The following is a 23,829-nucleotide window of genomic DNA, read 5'->3' as shown; positions in this document are numbered from 1 at the left end:
TTCAACAGGAGAGGGAAAACCCTCCCAGCCCGTTGACCGTGCGTGGCCCGGGCACGCAACGCCGCTGTATGCGCTTTAATTTACGAATGAGGAAGTTGGGTCCCGTTTTGGCAGGAGCCCACGTGCTCCTTATCTCTGCTTTGGCTGTGGAGAGAGGGAGAGGGAAGCGACAGGGGGAAAAGGCGGGTGCTTTCCGGGGGCACCTGCCAAAGCCGGGTCCTGCAGCGCGGGAAGGCGGCGGGGTGCTGCGTCCGCCTCCGGGATGAGCCTCCCCTCAGCCGCCCCTGGTGTCTTGTCGTTGCAGGGGCTTTTCCTCTGTGGTGGCCCTGGGAGCCAGCATCATCTGTAACAAGATCCCAGGTCTTGCCCCCCGGCAGCGGGCGATCTGCCAGAGCAGGCCCGACGCTATTATCGTCATCGGGGAAGGGTCCCAGATGGGCATCAACGAGTGCCAGTTCCAGTTTCGCAACGGGCGCTGGAACTGCTCTGCCCTGGGAGAGAGGACCGTCTTCGGGAAGGAGCTGAAAGTGGGTATGTTGCCTCTCTGCTCGCTACTGACCGGCTCCCACCCGCATGACACCAAAAGGGGGGCACACGGGGAGTGTCACGGGGCACAGCTGTCGGCGTTAGGAAAGACCAGCTAGCTCACACAGCTTGTGCCAGCCAGGGCAGGACCGTCCCCTTGAGTGTGTTCACAGGGATGCTGTGGCTGTCGTTACCAACGTGACGGTCATCTCTGCTTCCTCCTAGCAGGGTACCTGCCGCGGCCCTTGCTGTGGTTCAGGAAAGCAATTCTACATGCGTTAGCTTCCACCACAGTATTTCGCTGTCCTGCTCTCACAAATCCTTTCTGAAAGATTTTCCATTTGTGCGCACAGGACAGCAGCCTTATTTGTCTACTTAAGGATGAGAAAAAGGTGTTTGGTTCTGGTTAAAGGTGGTTGTCGGAGACTGAATGCTGAGCAGGGTTAGAATTACACTTCTGGGGTGCAGGCACCTCACCAGTGATACTGGCCTGATGTTTCTACCTGTTTGGACTAAGGTCCGGCAATCAGTCTCATTATAAGAGATTTCTACCACACAAAATAGTTATTCTATAGCAACTATATCTAGTGCCCTCTCTCCCAGCAGAAGGAACGGGTGTGTTCCGGTGTGAGGTGTCCGGGCATTTACAAAACCTGTTCCAATCAACAGGCAGAAGATCCCACTTCCAGTTTCCATTTTTTTTCAGTTGTTGCAACAGTACAAAATACTTCAAAATTCTTAACTAAAACAGCAGTAATAATGACAAACACAAATACCTGAGGAAACAGAGCTGAGGTTAAAACACTCATACCCCTGTACTGCAAAACACATAGCAGTGGAGCTTACTCACTGTTCATTGATTCCACAGCACTTAAAATACAAAGAGCGAGGAAAAGTCTTTTCCAAATACAGGTATAGCCATCTTTAGAGCCATCACTGAAAGCTAATCGCTCACAGCTTGTGGAATGACATTCCACATCCAGAAGTTGAAGCTGGGATCTGTGGTTTCCACCCTTGAGGTCTTTCTGCCCCCTCCCCATCTAAAATGTAGGTGCAAAAACCCAGAAAATCAGTCAAACAATGCTTAGCGTGCTATAAACCACGGATGTTTCATGAGAACGGAAGAAGTGACCGAGGACAGAAGCTAGAAGAGCCCTGAGCAGTTGTACAGCAGTTGTGCCTGGCTTCTAGCTTATTAGGAAACCCTCTGGACTGGACTGGCTCCAGTCACCGGCTAGTCGTATATGGACAAATGGCAGGATATGGCCCTAGTACCTCATTCCTCGCATTCTCATGAAATGCAGAGATACAGCATTGCCACTCTGCTTCTGGAACTCCCGAGAACGCCTGGCATTAACCGAACATATATTTTATCACATGTGTGCGCACTGACATATGTATTTTCCAAAACTTAGAGATATTTAAGGAAAGAACAGAAAGAGAACAAGACGACTAAATTTGAAAGCCCCGTGTGAGTTACCGATCTCTCAACGCCTTTGATAATCAAACAGAGTGAGTCAAGTAGGGAATGTAAAAAACACCCTGCACGACATTGTGAAACATCTGAAAATGGACCATTTATTCAGATTAGCTCATTGTTTCTATTCCTTGAGCCTAGCTGTTCGTCAGTGATCCATGCAAGTGTTTGCCACTTATGTCAGTGAAGAGTCCATTTGGATGGCTGACAGGTTTGGGCTCATTTAGTCTAAGAGTAACATTTCCTTAAAAAGAAGATGTGAGAAGGATTTCTTCTTCTTCAACAAATCATAAAACTGCGGAGTTATTGTGGTCTGTTGTATAAACATGCGCTCAGTTCCTGCCCCCCTCCCAAAATTGAATTATTTAGCTAGCGGGTTATATTTAGGTCCTTTTAAAGAAAGTCAATATTAAAGGAAGTAGACTTTGATCTGTCTTTGAGGTGATAACTCTTAATATGTTCTATCTATCCATTATGAGGCTAAGATGGATAGGGCAAATTCATCGTTGGTTTCAGAACACAGTCAAGTGTTGAATGGCATCCAAACTATAAAACTCATTTAAAGAATAACCAAAAACTTCAAATTTAAACAGGTTATACATTTACATTTGGAATGTAATTTTTACATCGGTAAAAATCACACAGGTTTGAAATCTGCAATGGTGAATTTTACTTGCACACAAGACACGCATGGTGTCTCAAGGATAAAAATACTCAGGCCCTCAAACACCATGAAATATTGTAACGTAACCACTCCTGCTCAGGTTGTCTCCTTGTTCTTCCACTTCTTGCCTATCAGCGTGTACAGAAACCTAGACTATCTGACACAGCTCATCTTTCTACGGCTACAAAGAAAAAGCATCTGTTTCCTACATTTCTCTCCCTTTCCCTAAGATCTCTGTGTCGGGGTGTGCTCTAGGTTGCCATTCAGAGACATAAAGGCTAATATTTCGCTCTGGTTAAAAAGGGTAAAACCTATGTGCCATAAAGCCATCAGTCAAATTTGGTGCCCAGAAACAGATCAGCCCTGCGTGCCCTACCCTAAACAGGAAAGAGAGAGAGACGTGTGACGTGAAGGACCTTATACCCTATAGGACGTGTTTTAAGGTTACTGTGCACAAGAACAATCCAGGTTAACATTCGGGCAAAGATATTGTACCCTTGTAGCTTTTTTAATTAGCAGCAGCAGCAGCTCTAGATTCTCAGTCCTTTGACACGGTGTGTATTACAGAATCCTATTCAAACAGCAACTAATACGTTAGTACCTTTTATAGCATTCAAAGACTGATTATGTTCCTCTGCCAATTGCATCCTTAAAGTTATTACCTCGGAAGTACGCGGGGCACCTTTGTCTTGCCACTTGCAATAAAGTCAGCGGGCCACACATGACCTCATTCCGCTTTCTCTATTAGAGGGCTTTGCTCTGCTCTGGAGTGGCACTGATGTACTTGCTCTATGATTAGGATATGACTTCAGAATGACAGTAATGTGGTTCGCCTTGCCACTGCACGGCTGAACGCGTGCAGCGAGCAAAGTCTAATATCAATTTGGGAGGATGTGCTTAAGTAACTCTTCTGTTAATAGGATTTGCGTGTGTTAGTCCATACAAATAAGTTCCCCTGGATACCACAGATTCTTGCAAACTATTTCCCAACCCATGATTTTGATAGCACACCAAGCTAAATCTCTTCAAAACCAGGTTTCATTACTTTCACCTTTACTCTGTAATCTGTTTTATGAATGTTCTGCAAATGTACCCAAATTATTTAAATTCTCTTGTTGATGCTGCAGGGTGATTCAGGAGGCCTAAGTTCTCGGGGCTCTGCCGTTGTGTGGCTGAGGGACCCTGGCACTCTCCTCCTCTGTGTTTCTCTTTTCCTATTTTTAAAATGGCAACAGGGATACTAGCCTTGGTGACACACTTGGAAGTCTGTAGAAGGAAAGCATCAAACAAAATTTTCCTGTTCTAATCTGTAGCATGTGTGTATCTGCATTTTAACAAATTCACATATAATCTGTCTTCCAGTGCTAATTTAGTTGTAGAGTTATAGTTAGCAACCATTTAAATTCACCCATGCTTCATATGGCGTATTTGTGATCACAGACTTGAGTTTCCAGCTCGTTATAGCATGCTTCCAACCAGCACACAGCATATACTCTCCGTTTCTTGTGTCATTTTATCTAGTTTGTCCTTCAAAAGAGAGATTCTTCCCTACTGACATACTGTGGATATCTTATCGTGACAGCTGGTGACAATAGTGCCAATAACATGAAGAGAACTAACAGAGTAAAAGTGACATCAGTTTGCTCCAGCTGAGGACTTGGTCCAATTACGACAGGAAATGATAAAAGTCGCAATCAAGATCAACAGAAGGATTTTTTTCTAGACAATTCTGTAGTCACCTTATTAATAATGTAAAGTCACAAACAGAATTTTTAAAATAACCATGGAGATGACGCAACGCTGCAATTATGGACACTTCTAACAACAAACATATATTTTACAGTGGTCAGCAGTTCTGCTCTCAAAGACAGCCACAATCAAAAACAAGGCTTTAAAGCAGGATAGGCCAAAAAACTCGCTGCCCACCTCTCTTCAGGTGAAATGTGGTTCAAGCCTAAACATCCGAGCAACCAGGGATGCCTTTGATAGGATCTGAAAATCGGGTTTGGGCTCTGGTGGATCGCAGCAAGAGCAGGTGCTATGGCGAAGGCCTTTCTTCAGGTGCCCGAGTGGCCCATTTCGCAGTGTGCAACCTTGTGCACAGGTAGCCAACAGTAACTTTGCTGTTTGTGGTAATCACGGGCCAAGGAATAACTGTGTCAAATAATTGCCGTAGGTTATACATACATTTCATGGTACCTAGAGGACAGCACCATAGTGCCATCATAGGGCAACGATACAAAACTAAGTCCTTTTGTCGTAACCGAGCAGCCCTGCCACTATTAAATGAGACTTCCCAAGTAAAAATAATACAACCTGTTTGACTGCATCTCTGCAAAGTGACACAGCAAAGTGGAAACTCGTTGCAGTGCAGATCTATGAAAAGAAAGGCACTACAGCCTTGCGGAACCTGTCCTGGACCCTGCATGGGAGAGTATGGAGGGAATTAGCCAAGGGCTATGAAGACATGCGGTGGTCCCTGAAGAGCATTACAGCAAAACTGGTTTCAACCAAGTTTTCATCCCGGTCTTACTAAAATCCACCAATTCCTTGGGTTTTTTTACACTGAAAAATGTTTCGGTGTAACCACGTTGATACCTTCATCCACCTGACATTACTCATGTGAATAAGGAAAGCTGAAATTAAAACAAGAATCCACATGGACAAACTGATCTTAAAACTTTTGAGCATAGCAGGCCAAGTCAGCACCTACGTATGTTGTGCACAATGCTTTTGACTCGGGGGCCATTACAGATGTACCCAAATGTACACATTAAAACAGAAGAGGCTGTTAGCTTTCCTTTATACAGCATACTGTTAGCTCTACACTGCTCACTGGACTGAATTTAGCAGTGATTTATTTTCCTTATATTAAAAATAAACTTTTCTTCTATAGCTTCAACAACGTAAAGGAAGAGGGGATGTTCCCGCTCTTGCCTATTGAAACAAATGACAACTATCCTACAAGCCAAACTCTTAACTAGCTTGTGCAGTAGCTATCAGGAACTCTCTCTTTTGCTAGCATGCGAAAGAGAATAAGATCTAGGTCATTCTCCTATCTGGTCTGGTAGAGTTAAAAGAAAAATAATAGAGTAAAACTTCTTTCTGTCACTATGTTAAAGGCAAACACTTTCGAAAACATCCCGGTACAGGTGTGTTCAAGAAAGGATTTAATCTTCAATCATTTTCTAGAGCTGTTTGAGTTTAATTACTGGTGTAGTCTCTTGTGTCAGGTTTTAAAGTCTGGTTCTCTGAATTGCAAAATAACAGACCAAGTAAACAACCACTGGTAGATCATCATGAAAATGCTTGCTGTTTTTATATTGCATGGAAGATTACCTGCACAAGTCTGTGGGAAACTAGGTTCTAAGTGCTGCTGCACTATTCAGTGTGGTCAATATTTAGAAGAAAGATGGGCAAATACTCTGTTTTCTGAACCAGTGGTGCTATGAAACCCCGGAGACATACAGAAAAGAAATATAGTTGCAATTAACAGGAGTCTTGCTATCTACGCAAGCAGGGTCAGGATTTGCATTTCTGTGCTAAGTTTCCAGCCCTTACAACCTGTTTTTAATGTCAGTATCTTGCAGGAGAACTGTTACTTGCAGGCAAAACAGCACCCAGGCTGAAATATGGCCTGAACATCCAAAATGTAGCACGCTGCTTTATGCCAAAAAGTCAATCTTTCCCAGCAGGGACTGTCACAGTAAGATAAAACATTGCCCCAAGGTCACTGCAGTTGGAATTCCCATCAGAAGGTTTTCATACCTGCCTTCAGATGTGTCTTGTGAGTACATGTTTCAGAGAAACAAAAAGATTACATTTCATTAGAAAGGTAGAAGAGCTACCTCCTATCGCAGGGTCAGTACGTGGGGTTTTCTAAAGTAAGGCAGTGGTGTTGGAGGGGTCAGAGCTGTCTGAAAAGGGGAAACTGCTGTTTGAACTCCAAAATACTGGCTGTGACATGTAATGTGCATGGCTTGAGTAGTGAATTCATAATTTTAGAGAGGGTATTTTAAAAAATAGTCACTATACCTGGAGCGTTTCCTCTCCAAGAATCTCATGTGCTGATGAAACAAACTTTAGCTTGTGAAGGTGGGCAGTGACTAAATCCCCCAAAGTCTCAAATGCCTCTTAGAGCAACTCTACTTATTTTATTTATTGGTACTAATCTTTGCAAAGAACACGCTGCTGATTTATAGGGAACTGTCATTTTCAAGTCAGTACAATATTTTAAGGCACCAAACCCCTCAAAACTTTGAACCATTACAGAAGGGGGAAGAAAAATAGGAGGGGGATACTTCAGTGATTTTTTTAAGCTACCATTTTTATTAATCACACATGCTAGGTTAAAGAAAGATAAAAATAAAAAACCTGCAAGACCATACATGGTCTACCAAGAAAGGAGGAGGCACACCCCAAAGTAGGCAGAGGATGAGTTCTGTTCTTTTTTCCAAGCTATGAGTTATGACCTCTATAGAGAGATGTGAAGTAATGTTAGCTATGGCACATAATTGGCAAGGTATGTTGTATTTTCCATCTTTATATTTTGACAATCATATTTCAGCTCGTGTCACTGCAGATAACTCCCTCTCTGACCCTTTGGCTTTAAATAGCAGAAAATACAACCCATGTTTTCCAGTGAGATAAATAGAAATTTGTCTTTTTTATTTCACAGCTTAGTCAGCTTATGAGGGGGACTGATAGGGCGGGCCAAGCTATTTAGAAACGTACTTAGATCCTGAGAGGTGAACTGCTGAGCACCTACCGACTTCCTGCAAGTAAATCCACTCTGTATCTTGCCGGCTTAGGTCCTGTTTCCCATGCATCACCAAGTTATTGTGCTTCTTTTTAAAACTAAGTTCTCATTTCTAATCAGTGTGAATGAAGCTTTTTACAAACTGTTCAAATTTTAAGATTAAACTTAAAAAAATTAAGTTAGCTAAATTAAAACCAGAATGCAGACCACTCTTTGCAGATGATACACAGGCAGACCACTTGCTGACCAGCCAAAGCCCAGGCCCACAAACCTTTATACACAAGAGCAAAGACATGCATGTGAGTGTTTGCAGGATTAATGCTCCAAGTGTAACGCACGAGTTGTATATAAGTATGCTCAGTGTTAGGAGATCCACCTGTGCTGGTAATATTTATGTTTTCACTTACTTGTGATAATCTTAGTGCTTCCCCTTATGACATCTGACACCCTGTGGTGGTGGTTGACTGTGCAGAGCTCAGAGACAAAGTTGAAGACAGCTTGGGATTGTCACGTGCTACCCAGTGATGGGTCTGAAGACAGGCCCCCAGTGCTTTGGAGGACAATTTGCATCAAAAGAGTGGAGCTGCAGAAATATTGGAAGCCATGGCTGCCAAGCTATCTGCCATCAAAGCAAATGGAGCTGCAACACACTGCATACCTTATTTAAGTCCAGAAAAAAACAGAAAGAGCAGGGAGATATTTATGTCTGACACATGAAGAAAAGCCTCTGTGTTCATACAGCACTTGAAGCACTTGTTTAGGCTGAGGACAGCCCCAGGTCTGAATGGGGGGAGCAGAGCCAGGCATACATTGATGCCCACACCCCACTTCCAAGCCGAGTGCTGATGGGTGGCACTGCTGCAGGGTGTGCCTCACCCGTCCCCACCAGCCCCAGCGCATCTGCACTGAGCTTGAACATCGCTTATGGTAATACAGCGGTTATACCTGGAAATGCTGCCACGGTTAGAAATCCCTGTTAGATCACCGGCCTTGTAAATGACCAGAGCAACCTTTGAAAGACTGCTAGATCCTTTTCTGAAGTTTCTAATGCTCGGAGTTCAGCTCTGGTGTGTGTTTAGCCTCTGCTTCTTCTAGACAGTGAGAAGAATGTGGCATTCGGGAGCTGAAAGGATGGCTTACAATTCTTGTACGTATATAGCCAACTTTCCACCTTTCTCCACAACTCCTGTAGGTCTCAGGCAGCTGTCATTCTTTCTCTTGCCAGTTTACTCATCACAAGTGGTTTTATGTGCACCCTTGCACGTCACTGCCTGGAAGAGCCCCCACAAAACCCTCTTAAGTTGACCCACCATCTGGGATCACAATTTGCACCAATCTTCCACAAAGATCAACTGATCTGTTCATTATATGAATTTTTAAAATAAATTTTTACTTTTTTTTCCAAATCTTTTTAAAAAGATCATAGATTTTAATTCAATTGAGGTTTAAGGATGGATTCAGTGGGAACTGACTACAAGAAGAGTTAATTCCTGGGTCTCCACCCAATGCTTCTAGCAAATGGTTCAAAAGATTGTTCAAGAGACAGTTTGAGTAGCTCATGCCAATGAGTACATTTTATTTAAACTTTCTTCAAAAGGTCTTTTCTGATCTCACTGCTGAAAACATAGCAGTTCATTCTTCCACTGACTGATCTGTCCAGCCATCTAGAGAAGGTAATGACTGCAGATTAGGATTTTCCATACCCTTTCAGGTATACAGAAGAGCGAAACCCTTGATGTTACCATCAGCCTATTGACTATCTATTTTTGCGAGGAAAGAAGTGTTTTGCTTATTCTGGTCATTAGCCAAAGTGGGCTCTGTGTCTCACAGTGTGATGCCTTGCTGCCAGTTCTGTTCTTTCATTACCCTGTATTTTGTACAATATCTCCCGCTTCGCTAACTTTCTTTGTCCTCCTGAACCAGAAGTGCTGTTCCCACCCATGGAGTATTTTGTGATGCTACAGTCACCATCACCTGCAGCTTAAAGTAAATAAGAGAAAGTCTCAGTTTTGTGTTGATATCAAAGCCTGACCTTTTTCTAATGCTAAGATCCTGAATTTTTTACTACTAAATTTTCAGAGGGAAAGTAAGCCACAGGTCTAAGTTGGCTGTCAGATGCACATAAAAAGTGTAGGCTGAAAAGTAAACAAGAAAGAAACTAAAGGAGGGTCGTACCAGGTCATTTCCCAAATTGTTCATCTTTGGGAATCCAGAAGTGATGAGGCTGTGCCTTTCAACTTACCCATATTTTGAGATTAGACTGAATGTGGAGCAGTACTTCGCCGGTCAGCCTGCTCTAGAGCTTCAGAAGAAGCTCAGAGGAAACAAACTGTTGCCTGCAAGGAGCAGTTGTCTGAGCATACCTTGTTAAAGCAGTGTTTCCCTCTGAGATCCTCCAGGCATTTCAACTGTCTGCTGAAATCGGAAGTAGAGCAGTAGTATTCATTATTTAGAAGTGGCAGGGAAACACATGTTCTCATGTTATCCCATCTGGTTACAAAAACCCTATTACACTGTTTTGGTATCTAAAGCACTGTCACAGAAGAGGCTCCGAATGAACTAAGCCTACCCTTACCCTGTATGCTGGCATTTCTGTGAGCCAGACAAGGGTAATGAAGCTTTAAAAAGTGAATCATTTACGGAAAACAGGGATAGTTTGATGCAGACGTGACAAGCCTGTGCCACTTTATCAATACTTCACAAGTGCCAAGGTGCTTCCTACCTGGATCAATTCCTCCAGACACTTGCTTTGTTTACCTTGTAATCTGCTAACTTTTAGTTTTAAAAAGCTGCTAAACTTTTCCCCCAAAAAGACGAACTTATAAAATAACGTAATGTGTATGATCTATTTTATGATCAAGCTTGACATTGGATTCTGATTCTGCTTGTGCTAGTTTTATACTCTCTGCGTCGCATTTTTCTCCCCTCTAAGAAGCAAAAGAGCTGCTTAGTCTTTACAATGTTGAGTGTGGCAGATTAAAATGATCTCCCAGTGTCTTTTATTCTAGATCTTGAAAACAACTTGTGCTAGATCAGAAATCATCCAGCCAAAGGAAAAACAGAACCAGATGCAAATTTCAACTCAAAATATTTTTTTGTTACTGTCCCATTTGCTGCTTCATGAAACAAAAATCTGGTGTAATGCGTTGCTCGCCTCTGAGCGGAGAAACTGGGACTTCTTCTGTACCTTCCCCTGTTTATTGGTGCATTTTTCATAGCGTTGTACTTAAAAAAATGAGGATATTGTTGAGTGTAAACTGGAGGAGGAACTAGAAAGGTGCCCCTGGCTGGTCCTGGTGGATTCACTCTGGAGTGGGACCCCACTTCCACCTGCCTCCTCTGGTCTCCCCATGCGGCCGCACAGAGGCACTGGGAGCACAACTCCAAATACACCTAAATCCTGGGATTTCTATCCCAAGTTCATATTTTCATAAAAAGCCACTAGTTCTAGAAAGCCTCATCTGCAAAGCCCACAGTCATAACAATTCCACATTTTATGATTTTTCTTTTTTTAAATAAGGGAAAACAAGAAATCCTTTGAGGAAGTCTGATACTTGACTACAAGTTCCTCAATAAACATAGCGCACAGCAGTATCAATGGGAATCGCCTATGCTAATAAAAGGGCATGAAGTTGCCTATTAACAGATTCTGATTATATGTCATCTTGTTTTCTGTTTTACTTCCTTGCCATAAGGAAGTGAATATTTTTCATTAAAAGAACCATTTAGTGACAAGTACAGAAATCTAGATCATATATGTGAAAGGGATGTAGCCGAGAATGAAGTGCTTGTAAGATTTCTTTCCCAAGTGATTATTTTTTTGTGAAATCCAATAACAGCAGAAATGTGCTTGTTTCATGTATAATAAACTATTGCCAGCAGTTGAGGTCTGCCAGCGCTTAACTGGCGGGTGTTTGGAGAAGGGAAGCTGATCTTCCCATCTGCCCTCTCCTAATTAAGAGCCTGATTCTGATCCTATTGATGCAAGGGTACATTCTGTCATTGGAGAAATAAGAATAGGAGTAAGTTCTTAGTTTGGGAGATCCAAGAATTTTTAAAGGGCTATTTGATATACATGGGCAACCTCTACAAACCTCCTTACGTTTTGAAGAGGACCTCTCTCAGCAGAACTGGTTCCAAAAGTCTTGCAGATCCCGTAGGATCCACACGTGGGAAATCCACACACCAGAATGCAAGAAAGCTTCAAGAAGATAAATTAAATCACAGATTTAAAGTGAGCCCCACCCCAAACAAACAGAAGCCTGTCATTATAGCCATATTGCACAAAATAACATTGGCTTAACCTCTTCCTTACAGCCCTCTGGTGAGGCTGTTACTTTGCCTTGCTTTTGTCATGGTACCTATAACAGGTCAGGATTTTTTTTCCGTCCTGTGAGAAATTTGAAATTAAAACCAAGACTTATTTCACTGAGTCTGCACAAATGTCAGCTTTGTAACACCTGCAATGCGAAAAAGATGTTCCAATTCAGTTAAAATATTTTCAGAACAAGATTTCTAACAGAGGTTGTTTTCCTGTAAAAATACCTTTTAGCGTAGAATTAAATTCCTAAGTAAAATCCCATTTCTGAGCTGATTTTTTAAGAAGTCGAATATGGTGGTTTTAGCAATTTCACCCCCAATTCCACTTATTTTCTTTTTCTTTTCTTCTTTTTGAGCTAGAGCATTTGCCACCCCACCCTTTCGCTAGAAAAAGTTTAGTCTGACTACTTCTAATACCACCTGGAAATATATATATGAAGTTGCCTAAATAATACTTTATCTCCTACTACCTCATGGAGAGCTATCATTTTAGAGAGTGAACATCCACAAAAATCAATACTTAGAAGAGCAGAGACCTGCTTATGCCTGCAGATTTACAGCACTTCTAATAATAGCTTTCTGATGTTTGCACCGCAGGAACTTGCCTATCTTTTTCTAACTAATGTCACCATGTTGTATCATGTATTTACGGCACTGTTTTAATTTCAGGTAGCAGAGAAGCAGCATTCACATATGCCATCATTGCTGCTGGAGTAGCACATGCAATCACGGCTGCCTGTACACAGGGCAACCTGAGTGACTGTGGTTGTGACAAAGAAAAACAAGGACAGTACCATAAAGAGGAAGGATGGAAATGGGGAGGCTGCTCTGCTGACATCAGATACGGAATAGGATTCGCCAAAGTGTTTGTGGATGCCCGGGAGATTAAGCAAAACGCAAGGACCCTCATGAACCTGCACAACAACGAGGCCGGGCGGAAGGTAAGTACTTCCGCTCTCCCCCAGACGCGGCCGTCTCCAGCCTGGGCTTGGAGATGGGGTTAGATCATGCACAGTGCATGAGAACTACAGTGCGCTTTAATGCTAACCTCATTTTACAGTAGACAGGTAGGCAGCTTTGCAAGTTATACAAGCTTGTTGGACGCTCTGTCCATCAAATATTTGTCTAAATGTTACTCTTTACAGTGAGAAAAAAGCGAAGAAACATTTTATTTGAAAAGTCAAATGGTACTTATGATAAAAAAGCTTGCCTGCTACTGTGTGGGTGAATGGGATTCTCGTCAGGTTCAGACATGAACTTCTCACTTATTTGAAAAGGGATCATTTTCAACCCAACTGTTTAAACCTTGCTCTTTGTGTGAGGACTACGTCTATAAGGAGAAAAATACTTTAGCAAAAAGAAGACAGACTGTTACACCATTATATGGATTTGGTTTATCATTTTGCACAGCAACACTCCTGCCCCCTCCCCATTCTTTGGGACCGGGTATCTGAAAGCAGCTACTGCAGAACGAGCGCTCGGGAAGACAGGAATTCAGCAGCTTCCAACACACGTTTCCTGGGGATCCTGGGCACTGACTGCCCCAGATTTGCTGCCTTTGCCGCTTGCTGCACTCGGCCACTTTTCTGATTGTCAATGGCAGCCGTTGCAGATGCAAGACCAAACCTGATCTCTGCTCCTCAGATCCTTGCAGGTCAGACGTTCCCCAGCACGTGTCAGTGGTGGAGGGGCTCTGATTTACACCAGCTAGGAATAGCCAGGGGATGTCTGTGTGCTCCGTGTACTGCTGTGTGCAGGTACAGTCCAGTGCTGCTTTCCATGCGTTACCGTTCTGCTGATCACATCTTACAGAATGAATGTAAATCCTCTTGCTGTCTTAGCTCTCTATCTTACTTTCTTCACTGTTTGCACTCCTGTGCATCAGTACTGATTTTAGCATTATATTAGTGTGACTTAGAAGCAAATGGGAGAAGGAAGTTAGGAACAGCAGTTAATTTGTGGATACTATTTTTGTTGTGATAATTACCTGTAGGGTCTGAGACATCTCCACTTATGCTGGAGCCAAGCAGATGGCATTGAAGAAAAGCCATTTCCACCCCAAACAAAAGCCTAACTTTTCTTTTATTTAATGCTACTGTAGTAGTTTTATAGGTCAGATTATGGTTTTTACTCTGCCTGGTATCCCAAATGCCTGTGTCTGGCTCTCTAGTGCAAACATGGTACTTCAAAACACTAGCAAAATTGACACTGAATTCTGAGAATAACTCAAGGACTAATCATTAATATTTGCTAATCAAATGATCTGAGATTCAGTATCTTTAGTACTTGGCTTCTGGTAGCACGAAGGCACATACTGAAAAGCCTGGTAAAACACCAAGGCCCACAGTCTGCTCTGCTATACAAGCACAAATCCACTGAAATAAAAAATAGCAGAGGAGTTTCACCTGTGTGGGAAAGCTACTTCCCTGAAAGGTCTGCTTTTATTTGATAGGTGCTGGCAGTAAAAGATTCTCAAGAAATGACACACCAGCCTGTAGAGGACTGCAAACATAGATGGAACTGGCTACTGTCTTAGAAAATTGTTTCAATTACAAAGCTCAAAGATATAGATAAAAAAAGGAGTTGCATTTCTTGGATCTGTTATCACCCGGGTATGGACCTAGGGTAGAGGAGGAGGGATATTAGTCCTGGAGCCGGCCTGTGGGAGGGCAAAGCATTCAGCAGCCTCCCCTTGAGGACATGAGCTCCTTGTGTTTCTCACCTATATGTGCACAATTTGCTGTCCTAAAAGATTATGCCTGGAAGATTCAGCTCTACGCATTGTTATCTGGAAGAACAGTGGTGCGTCCTATCTCTGGCGATCTGCCATTTCTCCAGCAGGCTCAGGAACTGTTCCGATCTAGAGATATTTCTACGCTTCTTCCTGCATCCCTTACAAAATTACTGATCTTTGTTCGAACAAATCTCTGAAATCTTCAGGGGAAAGAAAGAGTAACACGACTGAGAAGAGGCATGTTACTCCACCATCCTGTGGAGAATGAATAAATGATGTTTTTGCTAGAGAGATTCCTTTCAGGCTTTGCTCTTATGTGAAAGATCACAGTATTTAAAGACAATTGGCAGAGGGAGGCCATTATGGGTATTTGGCAAGCTAGGTCTCTCACAACCTAACCCTTTCACAACAAAAACTGTCTTGTTTTGAGGTGGTACTTTCCCTTTTGGAGCAATATGGATCTTATCAGCCTCCACACAATCTATTCTTGGTGGCTTTCCCCTGGGCTACAGATTCTTGTCTAGTTTTACTCACCCGTGGCTAGGTTTTTGATGATATTTATGCATCTAGGAGACAGACTGGCACCTACTGGGCTTCCAAAAATAAAATAGATATTCAATTCTTATTGATTTATCTTCACCTGTAGGCACCGCTATGCTGTTCAAAAGTCAGTCCCCGCTACTTCTCTGGTCTTGCAATGCGAAACTGCACTGTGTGCTGTGCCCCACTCCCCCAGGTGCTCACGAATGACCTGTGAAAAAGTCCTTCTTTAGGATGACATCAGCTGCAGGTGATTCAGGATGCACTCTAGTAAATCATACATATATTATTATATAGTTGTCTTCTTAAGAATCACTAGTAAATTAATCTGTTCCATCTTGGCGAGCCAGAGATGACAGACTACACTGCAGTAGGCAGGCCTGCTGGGCTTACCAAGGAAACTGAGCATAAGTAGGACTGCATGGTATAAACCAACAGAGGACCACAAGGAAAAGCCTGATCCAGACTTTTTGGAGATCTCATTTCAAGACTTTCCACCTTCTCATAGTCTTGTTTTACCTAGGCAGATGTCTCTCTGCTGCCTGCGATGCCAACAACAGTCTCTCTGAACCTACTGAATACAGGACAGAGCAATACTATAAGCATCTGTCAGCTCTTTCTAGAAGCAAATAAAAATTGACTGTGTCAAATGCAGAGGATTTTAGAGGTCATAGGTGGAGAACATCCATGCTGCTATTCCCCTTCCTGAACAGCCTTGCTAGTGCAATGTTTGAAAAATACCCATGTGCACACCCATGGTGCAGCGCATCCCACCTGAGATCAGCGTGTGTGAAATGTCTCTATTTCCAGTTGCTCCCACACTGCAAACTAATGCCAGCGATGCCAACGGTTCCTGCAGAATGAGCACCCATGATGCCTCCACTGCTGGGGTGCAGCGAGTAACAGTTTTCCTTACTGTTAAAAGACAGGGCTCTAACTCTCTGTTTGTCTCTCTGTCTTGACGTCAAACCACCAGGACTGAGTTCTGTAGCACATAGGCACAACTTCAAAGTTCCCAGGCTACTTGGAGGGGAAGGGGCAGAGTTCAAAACAGGGGTCGCATACACCCTACAAAACTGGCCCCAAGCAGCCCGAGAAGCCTCATATCGTTTGTCAAACCTATTGGAGAGCAGCTATTTCTGACCTCCAGAAACAGAGTTTAGGGTGTCTTTCCTCTTTGAATTAGTATTTCCTGAAATGCTGATTCACTGCAGGAAGAAGCAAGCAGTACAGGGCGAACAGGAGGAGAATTCATAACAGCTGGGTCAGAAAAGAGAGATAAAGCTTGAATTAATTTAAAGGCATAATCCTGATTTGCCCTGCAAACTTCCATGTGAGGGGTTATAATTGCAAGACTGAATTGTCTGTTAGCAAATTTGTCTTCTCAAGTACAAAGTTAATTAAATTACCGTAAGTAACACAATAACGTATGTCTGAGAGATACTAATGCTCCAGGAAATAAAAATGTTATTCTCCAAGTTATCCTGCTAAACAATAGCAAAGTAGGTACTGAAAGGTTCTACATATTTTGGCTGTAAACTTTTCATTTTGACAGCATGGCAAGGTACATGACCAGATTGCTCTCTCCTCTCTTTTTCTCTGTGACATTGAAATTCCACGAATGGCATCTTGCATCAGCGTTACATCATATTAAGTATAATGCAATATTATGAGTCATTGTTATAAATCATGGGCACCGGCTGCATTAGAAGGCTTTTGCAATTCAAGAGCACATCAAGGTGGATTTTTATTCAGCGTTTCTCTTTGGAGGCGTACCTAGGTGCACTAACTTTGCAATGTATCTTCATCCTCTGAATCAGTAGCATTTCAGTTTTCCCTTTCAGCTCTAGGGCTGATAGGAGAAGTGCAGTACGTGCCCTACAGAGTTGCTGCAAATATCAAGCAAAGCTATGAGAAACCAGAAGGTACTTCTGAAGTGGATCATGCAATGATCATAATAGACTGAAGTGTTTAGTATTTTATCCTTTAGGAAAAACTGTAATAACATTGAAGTGAAACACCAGCATTTGGAAAGCATGGAGTTCAGGAGTTCTCCCAAGCTATTCTGTAAAGCCTACCCTTATGACAGTCACCCCCTTTACTTGCTAGCATCTCTGACCTCAGAAGGAGATTGCTGCCATAGAACTTCCCTGAACTTCTTCCAGTTCTTGCATAGTGTGCAATCACCACACCACTGCAAGAATTTAACTATCCTCTAGAGGAGACAGCTATTTCTACTTCATTCAAGATACCTTTTACTTTAACTAGCCTATTAGCCTGACTACAAGAAACAACACGGAACACAAGCTCTTGCAGATGAACCACTTCAAAGGTTGTAAGCATCTAGCACGTTGTTAGAAAAAAGACAAGACTAATAAAAGAGGCTGCCAAACAATTTAACATTTGTAATTTTTCTGAATATAGGCATGAAATTCTGGAGATTTAATAGTTCTGCCTGAACTAAGTCTTAAAGCATGTGAAAACATGGCACTATTCCTGCTTGCACCCATGGCTCCGTTCAGCTGCCTGCAGTGGAGAGGGAGTGCAGCTTGTGGGCTTGCAGCCGTGCTGGGGTGGCCCTGCCCAAGGAAGACCACAACCTTCCAGGGGGACTGCAGCAGTCCAGCGGCTCCTGGTAGGAGCTCTGTTTCCAGAAGGCGATCAGGAATGCATACTGCCTGGGAAGCGCAGTGCTAGCAGGGTACAGGTGGTGTGCCAGGAGGACACGGGGCCCATAGTGGGGCCAAAAGATTCCTTCCCACATATATGTACCAGCTGTAATCTGGCCCTAAGCAATCTCTGCACACAGTGCAACTGGCTAATAGTAACCAAAAACATGTACTTCTGTATTCAGCTGTCTCTCAGCTCCATCAGAAAGAATGTCTCTAATGGGACACGCACAGCAGAATAAAGCTTGCCTGTGTCTGGAGCTGCTGAAAATTACCATAGACTCCAGAGAGTCTAGGAGACCAGCTTCGAGCAGAACAGAACTGGGTGAGGCTGCCCTGATACTCCTGGCACCAGCAATCAAGTGATATTATAGTATCAGCAGCACAGCCACATGTTTCTTGGAGTTCAGAACGTAACAGTGCCCTTGCAATTGCACTTAACATTTTCCAACGGTTTTTCACTTTTTTTTTTTTTTGGCACAGGCACAGAAATGTTCCTGATTTTTGTATTCAGAAGCTTCTAGTTCTTAATGTTAGGGATGCTCCTTAAATACAAAGCTGATGAATGATTTTCCGCTTTACTGGTAGATATTAACTACTTGTGAAACGATCACAGCTGAGGTACATTACTGATTTAGAGTGGCTTGAAGTTGGAAAGCATTTTTCAGGAGTAACTTTCCACTTCTAGTTACGAGTTCCTGTGAGGGATCCTGAAGAGGGAAGCATACACAGGACTAGTTGTGATGCCCGCTTGCTCAAAAGCTTGTTCATTTACATCCAGCTCCCCTCACTACTCACTCACTTGGCCCTCCATTGTCAACAGACGTGTTGAGCACGTAAAAGCAACAAGCAAAATGCTGAGCCCTGTGCTGCACCTGCAACACGCAACTGACTGAGCCTTTTCTGAGGTTTCTTGCCTCGCTGATAAGAGACCAGGAAAAGGCCTCCTATGCGTCCATTCCCGTAGGAAGATGGGGAGCTCAGTCTGTTGGCAAGTAGGTGCCCCTTGTTGATAGTGGCAGTAGCAATTCTGACAGACTTCAACTGTAGCTGTTTAGACCCCTGACAGATGAGGTTGGTAGACATGTGAACATGGAGCCTGGCAGTGGAGAATGGGGCAGAGCAGTGGCACAACTGTAACGGGGATAACCATGCCTAAAACACCGCACAAACAATCTTCAGCCACAGCAACACACAGCACTTCCACTCACAAAGCAATAGTAGTCTTAACAAATCAAAAATGCGGCTCCACTGCTAAAATGTCACGTAACATCTAGAAAATCTGGTGTTAGGTGCACCAAATATGCCTGTGTAGAATGTCCTGGTAGATGGCTTGCTTAAGCTGTACAAAATTTTGCCTAGATTAAACTGGGCAGAAGGAGAAGGTTTAGAAGAAGGTTTATACATGTAGCTTGTGCCTCACTGTGACCAGATGGAATATGTAAAAAACACTTCTGACAAATCTCACTGACATGGCTGTAAGGTACAGGCAAAGAGAAGGACTGTCCACCCACAGACCTGAGTCCAGTTATAGCAGGTTATCTGAGGTAAACCCAGTCCTGTCCCACCCTACAGTTCCCGTGCTTCACAGCCCTCCTGCTCAGAGTACCTCCCTTCTCCCCAAGCACTCCAGCCTCAAGGCCTGGCACCACAGCTGTAGTTCAGTGCAATTAGAAAAAGAGTGTTAGATGCAACAAAGTCTCCCCTGGCAACTTTGTCACCACAGGTTTGTTGGGGGGCAGCAGGATTTCCAGAAGGGCCAAGCACTGAATTTGGAGGAAGTCCAATTCAGTGAATGGGAAAGCTCCCATTGAGGTTAGTGGAACCACAGGACCCAGCTGAGTGCTTCCAAAAACCCCATCCCTACTGAGTGTTTGCAGTGCACAACGAGACTCTGCTGGGCAATTTCCTAGGTGTGTAAAAAAATATACATCCTGTGCACTCTTACAGTATTTTGTTTATATTTGAAAGGATCAAAGTTCTATTTTATGGCTTTCCTACTTTTTTTAGATAATAGTCTTAAAACAAGTCCAAACTTGACAGACAGGCTCTGCATCTTCTCAACAGCCCAGAGTAAAGATAAAGGGAACATTAATGTTAGTCTAAATTATGAGAGGGAATTGGACTGCACAAGAACTGTAATCCGCAAGAATGAATTTTCATTCCACTTGTCCTCCACTTTCAGCTAATCAGAAATTGTGATACATGGTCCTACTTGTATTTTGGCTTTCAACTCCCCCCTATATCTTATGTGGTTGAAAACTGAATTCCTGATTTACACTGAAGATTAGGGAATGATAAATGCTATCACTTACCTGCAGTCGCAATTTTAGAGGATTCTGGCATTATGAGCAAAACATGCATTTCATGTATATGATTACTAGAGCTGACAATCTGTCATGCTGCTGACAAAGATAGCTGAGACCGAGGGCCAGGTTCTGTTAATAAATAACAAAGATCTCAAATTCCAAATTTAATATCATGCACCTTTTATAACTGAAATAATCAGATGCTTGCTATAATGATTAATTTGCTCAGCAAAGCCACTGGCTGGGTCACACGTTTCTGGACATTTTCTAATTTAATTCAGTCTTTCTCTTCGGACAGTTAGCAACGTTTCCCACAGGGCATACAGTACTCGGAGGGGAACATCATCTAGACAAAAATAGTTGCTGTATAGATTATTCAGTTCTCCCACTGTTTTCAGCACCTTTGGATGGGACCCTGGGTAGAGTCTTCAGCGTCTTTCATGTTGCAGAACAAAAGCCCTCATTTCTAAACAAACATTACTGATTTGAGACAAATGCAGCTATCACAAAGCATAAGCACTTCAAAGTAAATACGTGCTATGTTTGGGTACCGTAAAACTTATGCTGATCATGTAATAAAAGTAGTAAGAAAGAGAGAAAACATAGCACCTATTAACCTTAACTCTGACCTATGAACATGGCTGTTTTGCCTTGTATTATTTCTATTAACCTGTGCTTTTTGATGTTTTATTGAGAAATTAAATCAGAATCCAAAAGTTTTGAGCTTCATGCCTAAATTTGGGCCTAGGTTGTTGCAAAATTTTCAGAAATAGCTGATGAGCACAGTTCTGCTTCTCCTGTATTCCCCAGATGACATTTGTCAAACTTCAAATTTAGGTTTCCAAACCTAAGACTGGTTTACTTGCATAAAACTAGACACTTCTGTCTCCATATTTTAGCAATTCTAGCAAAAAAACAACAGAAGGCAGGTATTGGTCAAGCTAGCAGGAAACTAATGGTTAGGCCAGGCTATTCACTGAGAACATTTTTAATACACATACGGGCATTGTTTATACTACACATAAAGATTACACTGAATTATGCTGGAAATCTTGCACTGTGCAGACTCATTCATTACATCTCTGACAAAGTATACCCATTCATTACCTAACTCTAGGTTTGCATGGCTGAATCTCTGCTACCATGCTGTGTCAACAGGGACAGAAATGGGAATCTTCTGCAGTTACATCCCAAACCTCTAGAGTCTGAACTGAAAGCATCTCCAGGAACGTTTCCAAGAGCCTTGCAATGATGAGTCAGTAACATGAACTCAGTTACTTGGGCTAAGCAGAGATGCTTGGAACAACACATAACAGAGGTTTTGGTAAAAATGAAAGTTAAACCAAGGTTTGGTTCAAATGCTTTGTGAGACACTTGGTGGCAGAAAACTCTGAAGTCATGAAGCTCTGAACACCCACCAAAAGCAATAATTGCTAGCATTTGCTGTACAAATGGAACAGACTTTTGCTTTAATGGAAAGAATTTCCAGGTATTTTGAAGTAAACAATTAAAAAATCGATTAAATGAAGAACAACCTTTTAGTCCAAGGACACAAACAAGGCCTGTGTTGGTACTGGAAGAATGTAGAATGGATCTATTAAAGGGTAAGGGTTTCAGGTAATTGCAGAGAGGATGCTTTGCTCATGCCCAATTAGTGCCAAAAGGCACTAGTATTAATTTGCATTAGAACTGGTTATTGAAATGACCCTGAGCCTTCCGGTACTTAAAAGTGAGCTGCACCTAATGGACTACATTTGGTCCCCTGGGACAAACAGAAGGAAAGTGTCAGTATTCACAGACTCTAGATGAGATCTAAGCCAACACCTATAGCTAGTGCTTTAGCAATAGGTCCTCTTGGTAGTGTCAGCTGGTAGCTTACACTAAGGAAACTAGCCTTGCCTTAAGCATACTAGATCTTACACTAAATATAAGACCACACACAATTATGAGTACAACCATGTATTCTCTTACAGGGCTATTCCCACATGATTGAGTCATAGCACATACTGTTATCTTTGGGTACATAAATCCTGCAGTCATAAAACAATTAACTATGGAGATGGCACGACAGTTAGCATGTAAATAAAGAAGTTCAATAAGGAGTCAAGAATATGTGTCCAAAAGGCTCGGATTAAGACCATGGTTAAAAAAGAAAAGCTCCAGGAAACGTAAACAGTGGAGATGCTCTCCTGCGAGAGCATGTCTTGCAGGCGACAGCAATCTCTGTTTGTGAATTGCCTGGGATCTAACAACACTAGCGTTCACGCTGCCAACTGGAGTATTTATAGGATCTGTATCCTCCCTGTGGTCTTTTATTTCATAGAAGTTTCTTCAAAATGTCTACCCTTTGTCATATTTGGTTGAAATTACTAAAAAGGTGCAGCCTTTGCCAGTAGGACATGAGAAGATAGGAAGGCAGAAGGGAGACAGACACCAAGAGAGCACTTAGGCTTTGTTTTCTCAGGAAATCAACCTGAGAAGTCTGCCTTGCTGTAGTTGGAGCAAATTTAGGCTAAAAGGTGTAATCAAAGTCTTAAAATATTTTCCAGAACATTACAGATTTAAATAACTATGCTAAGGAATACCTTAGCATTAAGATTTTTTTATAATTCTGTTTAACAGAATTAAACATTATATTAAGGTTCCTCTTAAAGAGAGATTTATAAAATTAATATCTGATTAATACATTAAATGTGTGCTGAAGACATGCATGGTTTCTTTTATTGATGGGTTTATGTACTGGTAAAACTGGTGCTTAGAAGCTATTGTTACAGGCATCCTGTGACCTTCTGAACTAAAGACCTAGAGCAATTGGTTAAAACATCAGTCTTGATAGCAAGACTCATTTATATATGGCCTATAAAGAGGAACTATTAATGGTATTGTTGGATGGTGATACTTAACTCATCTATGAGTAGTAAACAGGTAGATCTATTAACAAAGAGCACTAGCTATGTCTGGTCTGGAGGGTGAGCTGACTGAGGGGAATCACATGCATCAATACGGTGCACCTTAAAGGCGAATTTCTGTTAATATGTGACTGCTTACCTGCAAGACAAAAACTTCAACTATTGCTTAAAATACCTGTTAGAATGAAAAGGAGAAAATCTAGTAAGCCAGGTAAGTAAGACAGAAAGCCAAAGAGGATTGCTTAGACCGCACTAGGCATGATGCATAAAATTAGGAAATTCCACTTTCTTCTGTATAGGAGGAAATTTTCATTGACAACAGGCCAGAAGATCCTTGTTAAAATTCTTGGCCTGGATACGGGCATGCTGATCTTGGCAGCTGCTAGGCTACAGAGATAGGCTCTGCTGGTAGGATCTTATCTCTGATAAGTGGAAGCTATTTGAAAACATGGAAGTGTGGATCTATTGTCCCAGCTGCAACTGGAGGGGGAAAACTCTTATGTATAAAACTTAATTTGAAAGTCATCTTTGTGGAATAATTATTCTCACAAGAATATTACAGTTAACACCAAAATCATGTTACTTTATGACAATGTGAATATTTTGAATTGTAAACACCAAGTGTGTGGAAATACGTTCACGAAACACAATGTGTTATTGTGATCAAGTTTCTGCCTTATGATAACTAAACTAATTGCATGCTGATTAGCTGGAGGAGTAATGGGAAGTTTCTCTTAAAATGACAAGAATAGCTATCACTTTCCTGAGCAGCTGTCGCTTGATGTGCCAGCATGGTGATATCTCACCCAGGGTACAACCATCCTTGGCAATGGGCTTGAAGCCTCTGCCACAGTTTAGGTTGTGTTATCTCTGCAAAATAGTGTGACTGAAGGCAATGGAAATGAGTTTGAGACAGCTCAGGT

At 42.3% G+C, this 23,829-nt stretch overlaps 1 protein-coding gene across 1 annotated transcript in view; it reads left to right on the top strand.

Moving 5' to 3' along the window:
- Window positions 1-308: 308 nt before the first annotated feature.
- The window catches only part of WNT7A (wingless-type MMTV integration site family, member 7A), a 34,647-nt gene continuing 11,126 nt past the window's right edge, over window positions 309-23,829 (top strand). Inside the window, exons 1-2 of the mRNA XM_009332569.1 lie at window positions 309-531; window positions 12,415-12,686. Of these exons, the coding sequence (XP_009330844.1) occupies window positions 435-531; window positions 12,415-12,686 (369 nt within the window). The 5' untranslated portion in view covers window positions 309-434. The remainder of the gene's footprint in view (window positions 532-12,414; window positions 12,687-23,829) is intronic.

This window comes from Pygoscelis adeliae, unplaced genomic scaffold (assembly GCF_000699105.1).
Source record: "Pygoscelis adeliae isolate BGI_AS28 unplaced genomic scaffold, ASM69910v1 Scaffold349, whole genome shotgun sequence".
Taxonomy (NCBI): Eukaryota; Metazoa; Chordata; class Aves; order Sphenisciformes; family Spheniscidae; genus Pygoscelis; species Pygoscelis adeliae.
This window is presented reverse-complemented; position numbering and strand designations above follow the sequence as displayed.